General features: G+C 47.4%; 1 protein-coding gene across 1 annotated transcript; it reads left to right on the forward strand.

The window, feature by feature from the left end:
* The first annotated feature begins 682 nt into the window (after positions 1–682).
* Positions 683–8,301, forward strand: Krt2 (keratin 2). Its single transcript, XM_042668777.1, has 10 exons — positions 683–1,324; positions 2,519–2,733; positions 3,360–3,420; positions 4,258–4,353; positions 4,905–5,069; positions 5,358–5,483; positions 6,068–6,288; positions 7,487–7,521; positions 7,625–8,092; positions 8,174–8,301. Exons 1-10 carry the CDS (start codon positions 683–685, stop codon positions 8,299–8,301), a joined length of 2,157 nt encoding a protein of 718 aa, XP_042524711.1.
* The last annotated feature ends 2,302 nt before the right edge of the window (positions 8,302–10,603 follow it).

Genomic DNA, 10,603 nt, shown 5'->3' on the forward strand with positions numbered 1-10,603 from the left:
AGAAAATAACTCCTATACCCAGCACATTATGCATTTCTGGCACAGTAGGCTTGAAAGATCCATGATAGTTTGGCAAATAACTATTCTTTTGCAGTGTCCTAGGTGAATCTCTCTGTAAGAGGATGCTGATTTGGATACCTCACAATCATGCGCTGCACAGAATTCCCCACCTCCCCAACTCAACCGATGCTGACTGATGCTCTTCCTAGACCATAAGCAAGTACAGAGAGCCATAAGGCTGGATGGAGAACTGTGTGGCGAGCCTGTGTGGGCCTGGGAAGTAGCCAACTACCCAAAGATGGGTCCAGAGTAGGGAGCAGCGTTGTATGGAAAGGCTCTTCATTTTCAGGTTGAGAAACCTAAATCCTAATCTCTTCTTCTGATGATTTTACAAAAATCAAATTACGTGACAGATGTATAGATAAACAGAAGTTCGCAACCAAAGCAAGTTCTGGAATGAAGCTGATTTTTTTTTTTTAATGTCTAGTAGCTTGATAATCACTCACCAGGAATAGCTTCCAGGCAGACCAAACCCATGCATAAGTGAGCCCACACCCATGCTCACCAACACCTAGTTGGCAGGTATAAAAGGGGACCCTGACAGACTCCGAACAGCGCAGTTCAGTCTCCAGGCTCTTCTCGTCTCAGGAACCTTTGACTTTACTCACTGGGAAAAGGCATCATGAGTTGTCAGATTTCATGCAGATCTCGAAGAGGAGGAGGTGGAGGAGGCGGCGGAGGATTTAGGGGCTTCAGCAGTGGCTCTGCTGTGATCTCTGGAGGCAGCCGGAAAACAACCTCCAGCTTCTCCTGCTTGAGCCGTCATGGTGGAGGGGGTGGAGGTGGAGGCTGCTCTAGCAGTCAGAGTCTTGTTGGCCTTGGAGGGTCCAAGAGAATCTCCATGTCTGTGGCTGGAGGCGGTGGAAGCTTTGGCTCCGGTGGTGGATTTGGTGGCCGAGGAGGTGGTTTTGGAGGCGGCGCTGGCTTTGGAGGTGGCAGTGGTTTTGGAGGCAGCGGTGGCTTCGGAGGTGGCAGTGGCTTCGGAGGAGGTGGCAGTGGCTTCGGAGGAGGCAGCTTCGGTGGAGGTGGTGGCTTCAGTGGAGGTGGTTTTGGTGGAGGCCGTTTTGGAGGTGGAGGTTTTGGGGGACCTGGTGGCTTTGGTCCTGGAGGACTTCCTGGTGGAGGCATCCATGAGGTCTCTGTCAATCAGAGCCTCCTGCAGCCTCTCAACGTGAAAGTTGACCCAGAGATCCAGAATGTGAAGTCACAGGAGCGGGAACAGATCAAAACCCTCAATAACAAATTTGCCACTTTCATTGATAAGGTGAGTGAGGAAAGGCCACTTCCAGGAGCTGCTGTTTTCAGTGCTGGTGGATAAGGAAATGATCAGAGATCCGTCACTTCTAGGAGCCACTGGTGTGTGGCCGTGGTAACTGGATTCATACTCCATACGGAAGAGCTGATAGCTTTGCAGGCATGCCTTCCACCACGGCCTGTGGTTAGCAGTTGCATTTTAGATTTCAGTCCAAATAAATAATGTTTGTGGAGACTTCTGATAATCATATACAAAATGGATAGAGGCAAGGAATGGATGGAGCAGGTCAAACTGAGTGACAGTAGGTTTTGAAAGAAAGAGATAAGATTCTCTTTCTAGCCTCTTCTCAGGTAGATTTTTTTTTTTTTGGTGCCCATACTGGGTTTTGAACCCAGGGTCTGGGTACTGTCCCTTGGCTTTTTCACTTAAGGATGGCATTCTACCACTTGTATCACAGCTCCACTTCCAGCTTTTTGGTTGTTTATTGGACATAAGAGTTCCAGGGTCTTTCCTGCCTGGGCTTGCTTCAAGCTTTGATCCTAACTAGCTAGGTTGTGATTCTCTTATTAAGTTCTGAGAAGCAAAACTTGAAATAAGTTCTGAGAAGCAAAACTTGAAATAGTTGCTTAGTGATGAATGAAATTCCAGTCTACAAGAGAAGTAGTTTCAGACCCATGAAGTCTTTATTTGCGTTACTTTGGGGTGTTTTTGGGTTTTCTTCTGTTTCAAGGCAGACAAACCTGTCTTGGTTCCTTAGGCAGGAATTAATAAGGATTAAAAAAAAAAAGTCTGAGGAGTCTTGCCCTCCAGGTCTCGCATTCTCAGCTCACTAAGTAGAAGTGCCAGCAGATGCTTGACATCTTCAGGATTTATGGAACCTTGGCAGGGAGGGCAATTAGGATGCAGAAGAGAAATGGCCTGGAGTCTCAGAAGTGGCTGCGAAACATGCAGTGGGCATGAAGTAGGAAGGAGAGTTCTGTGCATGGAGATGACCAGAAGCAGCATTAGGAGTCAGTAGAACTTTCCAAGTGTTTGGAAAAAGAGTTCAGGAGCTCTGCCCAGTGAGCACTTTCCAGCTGGTATGAAGTCTTTCTACTTCCTTATTTTCCAGGAGCAACACCATTGCTTTCTGGGATGAGTTTGGCTTGCTGGCCTAGAGGGCCATCCAGATCTTATATGCTTTTCTTCCTCTGGCCATGGCAGGTGCGCTTCCTAGAGCAGCAGAACCAGGTGCTGCAGACTAAATGGGAACTGCTTCAGCAGCTGGATGTAGGCTCCCGTTCTACCAACCTGGACCCCATCTTCCAGGCCTTCATTGGCATGCTCAAGAAGCGGGTGGATGAGCTCTCTGCAGAAAGTAGTTCACAAGATTTGGAGCTGAACAACATGCAGGATCTTGTGGAGGATTATAAGAAGAGGTAGGTGGCCATGGAAATACTAAGTACAGATACATATTGAGGAGCAGAGCTCTCTACTCATATCCCCACTACGTTTGTGGTGATGAAGGAGAGGGACATATCTTTGTTGTGAACATTAGAATCTGAGAGAGAAACAGAGAGAGAGAGACAGACAGAGACAGAGAGAGAGACAGAGACAGAGACAGAGAGTGTATTGGTGATGGGCCTTAAACTCAAAGGGCCCTGAACTCAAAGGTCTGGGCACTGTCCTTAAACTTTTTTGCTCAAGGCTGGCAATTTACCACTTGTTCTACAGCTCCATTTCTGGATTTTTGAGTGTTTAATTGGAGATAAGAATCTCACAGATTTTTCTACTCAGGTTGGCTTTGAACCATGATCCTCAGTTTTTCAGCTTCCTGAATAGCCAGCATTACAGATGTGAGCCACTGGTAACTTGTTCAGACATCATCTTTTTTCTGTTTGAGAGTGGATCTATAGAAATCCATTCTCATATGAGAGATTAAGTTTCAATTTATACATGTAAAGAGCATTTAATATTCATAGATGATTTGGGTGAATCCAGTAGAAAAAGGGAAAGCACAATAAAGTAGAGCTAATTTAAGCACAGTATCATTTTGTACCACCAGGTATGAAGATGAAATCAACAAGCGCACAACTGCTGAGAATGAATTTGTGACACTTAAAAAGGTGAGTGAGTGAATGGTATGGTTGGGGCAAGTATGTGAAGTATGTGAAGTAGGGCACTTCACATCCTTGCCTGTGTCCAAACATACAGGCTAAAAACCAGGGCATGCAGTAGCAATCAGATAAAGGGGTGAGTATGTCCATGGTATTGACTTAGGAACAAAAGGGTCTCTATAGTTCAAGTTTTCATGATATTCTGCATATTTTGCTCCTCATTAATAATCCACTTAAAATTCATTATATAAATCATGAAGAGTGCAAAGATAGAAATCATTTAGTTCTTCTAAGGAGCTGGAGAGGAACAGAACTGGTTTCAGAACATCTGCTTACAGTTGGGTTGTGTGATTAAAGGCTCAGTTAGGAGGCTAAAAGGTGTGAAATTTCAGGTTCTTACAGGGGTCTTGGTGTACAATCCAAGGAAACGTAAGGGAGGTAATAGGGAGAAACAGGACAAGAAGTTTGGAGGCTGTGGAAGGCCACAGAGGCCATGGTATCCCATCATGAGAATCCACTGTGTCTCAATTAGGGGAGAGATAGTTTGGTGAAACTTGGCTCCTTGCAAACTCATATGGTCATGAAGGCGTATGAGTATGGATATGAAGTTCCCATGGGGGTGCCTGGTAGAGTGCCTGCTCAATCAGCTCCCATTGACATGGGGCTTATCTGGAGGTTCCTGGGGTATTGAGGAAGCCACTAACCCACACTAGGTGGAGGAGAGCAGCAGAGACAAGCTGGGACACGTACATGAAAAGTGTGTGTGTGTGTGTGTGTGTGTGTGTGTGTGTGTGTGTGTGTATGTGTGCATGTGTGTTTCACTAAAGGACTCTGACTTCCTTTCAGGATGTGGACAGCTGCTTCACAGGCAAAACAGAACTGCAGACAAAAGTAGACATTCTACAGCAAGAGATTCAATTCCTGAGAGCTCTCTATGATGCTGTAAGGATGCTTGTTTGGGATTGACTCTAATTTCCTCTTCTTCCCACAACAGGAAAAATTTTAGCCAGCTGTTGAAAGACAACAAGGCTGGAATTATGGACTGGCTTACTTCAACTGGTCCCATGCTCCAGCTCCCTAGGGGGCTTCTCATTAGATGATGAGAGAGGAATTTCCTCCTCTGATATCACAGGAATCAAGACTCCCTTCCCCCTCCATCCCCTGAAAGTCCAGCCTACCTTAGGAAAGGATTTGCCTTGTGCCCATTCAGTTGCCCAATATACGTCACAGGTCAAAATGTACTCATTCTCCTACCTCCCTCATAAGAAGTAAAGAAAAAAGTATTTTCCCTGGACCAGCTTCTTTCTAGGGGCATTCCCTGGGGTAAGTGGTAGAGGCTGTGAACTGGGGGCGACGTGTCTCAGAAATGTAGATACCTCCTCCCCAGGAATGATGGCTCTGCCATTTTCCACGCTAAGTGTAAGAGAGAAGACCTCCTCACTGCTCGTGGATGTGTACAGGAAGACATGGTCAGACTGCCTTTTACGTTGTAGGAAATAGCCCAGCTACAGCAGAATGTCACCGAGACCAACGTCATCCTCTCCATGGACAACAATCGTGACCTGGACCTGGGCAGCATCATTTCTGAAGTTCAGAGCCAGTATGAGGAAATTGCCCAGAAGAGCAAGGTGGAGGCCGAGGCACTGTACCATAGCAAGGCAAGTATTAGAGCTATAGGGGGAATAGCATACACAGTTCCTTACAGCAAGCTGGGCTTCACCTCAAGCCAGGATGTATAGAGGAAGGTGACTATGTGATTGCCTAATGGGAGTTGGGTATCATTCTCCAGAGTGAGTGTGGAGTGGTCTCCCAAATCCTATGAACACAGCTACCATCTTTAGCTGTGTTGACCATCCCTAGACCAGCTACCAACCTTTCTTTAGCTCAAATCTAAATCTTCTCCAGGATGGATTTCCCTGTGAACTCTTCCCCCTTTCTTAAAACAGTATGAGGAGCTCCAGGTCACTGCTGTGAAACACGGAGACAGCCTGAAGGATATCAAGATGGAGATCAGTGAGCTGAACCGCATGATCCAGAGATTACAAGGGGAGATCTCACACGTAAAGAAGCAGGTAAGGTCTGGCAGGCAGCCTCTCTGGCTGAGGGGTTCAGAGGAGAGTAGGGATATCTGTGTATGGCTCTCTCTCTCTCTCTCTCTCTCTCTCTGTCTCTGTATGTGGAGACACAGAAATTTTCCTCAATGAACTCCAATCACAATCTGCTCTAAGCTAAATAGAAAATTCAGGCTATAACAGGTTTTAGAGTGGGTCAAGAGAAATTCTACAGTAAGGATAAGTGAATAGGAAGAATAGTGATCACCTTTTGATTGTCTACATGAGTAGAGGGAGCAATAGAAAATATGGCAAAAGTTGGGGTGATTGCAGATGTAACTTCTTATTTGTGTGTTGTCCTTCAGTTTCACAGAGGGGCAATGAGTGGGAGGGAACTTTGAGTCAGACAATAAGGTGACAGAGGGAGGCAGGAGGAAGATGCTCCAGAAACAAACTTTAACACATTGGCCTGCAACCTCCATTAACTCCAGGGGTAGTGGGCCCAATACTTCCAATGCCAGTGCTTCTGACCTCCCACACGGGACAGTTTGCCAGGCAGATGCTCCACTCTGTGCCAACAGAAACCTTTCCTTTGTTTCTCATAGTGTAAGAATGTACAAGACTCCATTGCAGATGCGGAGCAGCGTGGAGAACATGCCATTAAAGATGCCAAGAACAAGCTCCTAGACCTGGAGGAGGCCCTGCAACAGGCCCGGGAGAACCTGGCCTGTCTGCTACGTGACTATCAGGAGCTGATGAACACCAAGCTGGCTCTGGATGTGGAGATTGCCACCTACCGCAAACTCTTGGAGGGCGAGGAGTGCAGGTGAGGGACGGAGGGAGGGAGTAAGGGTACCCATAGCCATCCTCCTCCGCTTTTCTCTTTGATCCAGAGATAGAGTCAAGGCAGGAAAAAGCAGATAAGGTGGCAGTCTATAAGTTGATGGCTGAGAACTTCTATTAACTATTCTTCTTAGAAAGAATTTCAGGGCACAAAGCCTTGAATGCAAGACAGGATGATGATCCTGTCTGTCACTGTCCTGTGAGGGCCTCATGGGGAAAGCCAGTTGTACTTTTATCAATATGGAAAGAATAGCAAAGCATATCATAATATGTTAAATTGAGACAGGAAATGTGGAAACAGAATTGTCTTAATCCAAAACCTTGGCCTCGAAGTCTACAGGATGAGAGGCCTTCTCCTCTCTCTACAGTACGATCTAGAATAGGAATAATGCAGCCTGCCTTGTCCAGAGAGGACAGACTTGGTTCTGTGAAGCTTTTCAAAACAACAAACAGAGCTAGTTGCTAACCTTCAAAAGAAGACATTTTTTTTTTTTGGTAGTATCTGAATCCTTTGTCATCAGTCCTTAGTGACCTAACATAGCTGATGCAACTAGTAGGGAAAAAGTCACCTTGGGTTATCAGCAAAACAGTCTTTGACAGAAAATGCCCTTGACCCAGCTTAGAAGGGGAAGTAAGAAAGGCTTCAGTGGATTCTGAAGAGGGAGAGAGAAATAGGCAGGCTGCAAAGAGCTGCAGATTTTTCTGTATGGAATGTTCCTGGTGCTGCCACATTTCAAAACTTTGGGTGTTGCATGTATTATACAGTTTCCTTGAGATGGATTAAATTATTATTATTAACAATAATAATTTTGGTGGTGGTGGTACTGGAGTTTGTACTCAGGGCCTCTAGTGTTTGCTAGGCAGGTGCTCACAGCTTGAGCCATGTCTCCAGCCCTAAGATGGATTTAAATACAAAATGAGTTCCACAGTTAGCAATGGATCTGCTTTTCAGTCACCCTGGCTCAATAATGCACTTGTGCATTTTAATCAGAACAAAGAAAAAGGTTTTTGAGATGGACTGAGGTACCAGACCATGCCGAATTGTGAGGTCTGTCACCCAGAAGCACCCAGTGGCTGATTTTAGTGGCTAAGCTGCACATTTATAGACAGAAGTTGTAAAAACAAGATGCATGCAGAATTTCAAGTGCTCAGCTACAACTTTGTTTCTCTCTTCCTGACAGGATGTCTGGAGAAATCAGCAATGATGTGACTGTGTGTAAGTCATGGGGTATGGTCATGTCCTGTGGGGCAGTGTGTGGGCAGAGAAGGATAGACACTTCAGTGATCACAATGGCCTGGTAACACTCTCTCTCCTGCAGCTGTGACGAGCAGCACCATTTCTTCAAGTGTGGCATCCAGAGCTGGGTTTGGAGGCTCTAGTTCTGGAGGTAAAGGACCCAGTGGAGGAAGAGGAGGAGTCAGCTCTGGAAGCAGCAGTTATGGCTCTGGAGGCCGAGGACCAGGCTCTCAAAGAGGCGGTGGAGGAAGTTGGGACTCTGGCAGTGGCTCTGGAGGAGGCTACGGTTCTGGAGGAGGCTCCAGAGGAGGCTCTGGCTCTGGAGGAGGCTACGGCTCTGGGGGAGGCTCCAGAGGAGGCTCTGGCTCTGGAGGAGGCTACAGCTCTGGGGGAGGCTCCAGAGGAGGCTATGGTTCTGGAGGAGGCTCCAGCTCTGGCGGAGGCTCCATAGGAGGCTCTGGCTCTGGAGGAGGCTACGGTTCTGGAGGAGGCTCCAGAGGAGGCTCTGGCTCTGGAGGAGGCTCCAGAGGAGGCTCTGGCTCTGGAGGAGGCTATGGTTCTGGAGGAGGCTCCAGCTCTGGAGGAGGCTCCATAGGAGGCTCTGGCTCTGGAGGAGGCTATGGTTCTGGAGGAGGCTCTGGCTCTGGAGGAGGCTCCAGAGGAGGTTCTGGCTCTAGAGGAGGAGTTTCTACCTCTGGAAAGAGTGGAGCTGGCTCAGAGGAAGGTTGTGGTTCTGGCGTGACCTTTTCTTTTAGATAAAGATAGGGTCTTTTTCTAACTCTTCCACTCTAGAATGCAGAAGCCTGTTTCTGTACCGCTAACCAATAACAAGTCAAATTTCATCATCCACCTCCAACAGTGTTTTGGAGGAAGGTGTGCCTACACAAATGGTTTTGAACGATTGCCTCTTTGAAACAGTTAGAGCCAGTGTCATCCCACTATGTTCTGGGGGAAGAATTTACACTGCCCAGTATGTCTCTAGCCACTCCCAATCTCTTGTGCCTCTTTGCCTGATCCTTTTAGTGCTCCTTCTCCAGAATGGTGCTCTACTAAGGACTGCAGGGGATCCTGTGCTTCTGTGTACATAATGCCTCAGTGGATTCTGCTTTCTGAGTGCTGTGGTTTAGGTGTCTGCATAATAAACTTTGTTTGCAACTGGTTTCATGTATTGTCTGTTTGATGTCAGGAGCTGGGGGAAGTGCAGGCCATAGGAAAAGGAGGTATGGGAATGGTGAGGGAGTGGTTTCTGAGCCCGGTACTGCTGGCTCACACCTATAATCCTAGCTTCTTAGGAGGCTGAGATCTGGGTACCACCAGTCCAGGCAGAAAAGCTCAAGAGACTCTCATTTCAAATTAACCACCAAAAAGCCAGATATGGAGGTGTGGCTTAAGTGGTAGAAAGCCAGCCTTGAGCTAAAAAGCTAAGAGACAGTGCACCGGCCCTAAGTTCAATACCCAGTATGGGCACTCAACAAAGAGGGACTCCTGGGGGAGGGTAGGTCCCCCTGAGGGTGATGTGGCTTGTTAGTGAAATGAGTCCCTTCCTATAGATTAGTCCACTCCTTCCCTTCTCCACAGCTTAGCATGCCCCTTTCCTAGGCAACACAAGGCCCAGGTAGTAAATGCAGTAAATAATCAACTTCCAACCCCCTTTACCTTGGGATGGCACTTCTCTGGGGCAGCTACCACCATATAAGGCAACAAGAGCCCCTTAGAGTGACCTTCAGCTCAGGGCAGCTGCAGGACCCCTTATCTACTAGTTGGATAGCAGCCATAAATAAATACTAGTCTGCCATGATGAAGCCCCTGGCCCACACGTCCACACCAGGGTCTCTGCCTCCTAGCCTCTTCTAGGCTCTCTTAAACCTCCTAGGTTATATAGATCACCCCAGATAATAGCCAGTGCTTCTTCTCATTCCTGCCTTGTGAGAAGGAGTCTTGGCAGCCCCCCTTTCCTGGAAATAAACCTTTCTTTGTTTTCTGTACTTGGATCTACTTGGTTCTCTGGCAAATCTACTTAATCTTATTTAAGCTATCATGGCTGGAGAATCTGAGTGTTTCCTTCTGCGAGGGAAGGGGTGGGGCTGGGCCTAGAGTGCTAGCTGGGCATGATGGTTCCAGAAAGTTCTTGGCAGACTGGGGGCTATAGTATGGCCGGGCACTAAACAGTGAGAAAATTCCCTTAGGGAGAAATACTGATGGTGAGGGGCCTTCTCCCACAGCCTGCCCTCCCCCTTTTTGATAAGTGCTTTCTCTGAGGTCACTTTGCTGAAGGCAAACCAGCTTGCCCCTGCAGTGGCCATCTAGGGTTTTGCAGCTCTGTCTTTCCAAGTCTCTCAGCCTAACATTGGTTCTGGCTTCCCACGTCCCCATGGGCAATGTCTCCTGGACACTGTTTGTGCAAGGCTGAAGAGGATGCTCAAAGTGCCTGGAGCGTTCAAGATGGTATCCAGAACCACAGGTTTCTGTTTGCACACCAAGCCATCCCAACACGACATACAAAGCACCCTTCTTTGCCCCAATTCCATGGGAGGGGGTCCCAGTCAGAGTGGCCTCCTCCTGTGGGCATGGAGATAAATCTGCAAACCTAAAACCTAAAAAGACCTTATCACCTGGCAGATATTTTCAGGAATGGTTGAGCAGGTGGGGTTGGTATTTTCCTGGCTAGAGTAGCCCAAAGGGGAGTTAGATCAGCTTTATCTGTGTGGCATTCATACACAGCAGACATGATTTCAAACAGCTCAGCAAACAATCTCTACTTGCCCCACTCTATCTCTAAGACTCTGCCTCAACCTGAGGCCTGAGTCCATGACCCTCTTCCTGTTCCCAGAATAGGATGAGGTGATTGAGAGATGCAGGAGGATTTGCAGAGATTAGGTACCTTCCCTGGACCAGAATAGCCAGGACCCTGGCTTGAGAGGTGAGCAGTTAGGTGACAACACAGAAGGTATCATATGACCCAGGCCTCAGTGGTCCAGTGGGCAAGGTCTGTGGAGGGGACAGTGCAAGCTGGGAAGGAGAATCACAGTTTTAGGGTGCACCCATTACATAAATGTAAACA

The sequence above is a fragment of the Dipodomys spectabilis genome, unplaced genomic scaffold (assembly GCF_019054845.1).
Source record: "Dipodomys spectabilis isolate Male_0828 unplaced genomic scaffold, ASM1905484v1 ptg000477l, whole genome shotgun sequence".
NCBI classification, from domain to species: domain Eukaryota; kingdom Metazoa; phylum Chordata; class Mammalia; order Rodentia; family Heteromyidae; genus Dipodomys; species Dipodomys spectabilis.

What these genes read in the sequence shown, in the direction of transcription:
- Krt2 (XM_042668777.1), top strand. Translation starts at nt 683, where the DNA reads ATGAGTTGTCAGATTTCATGCAGATCTCGAAGAGGAGGAGGTGGAGGA. An exon ending in AATTTGTGACACTTAAAAAG is followed by an intron (nt 3,421 to 4,257) that starts GTGAGTGAGTGA and finishes ACTTCCTTTCAG; the next exon opens with GATGTGGACAGCTGCTTCAC. An exon ending in TTGGAGGGCGAGGAGTGCAG is followed by an intron (nt 6,289 to 7,486) that starts GTGAGGGACGGA and finishes TCTTCCTGACAG; the next exon opens with GATGTCTGGAGAAATCAGCA.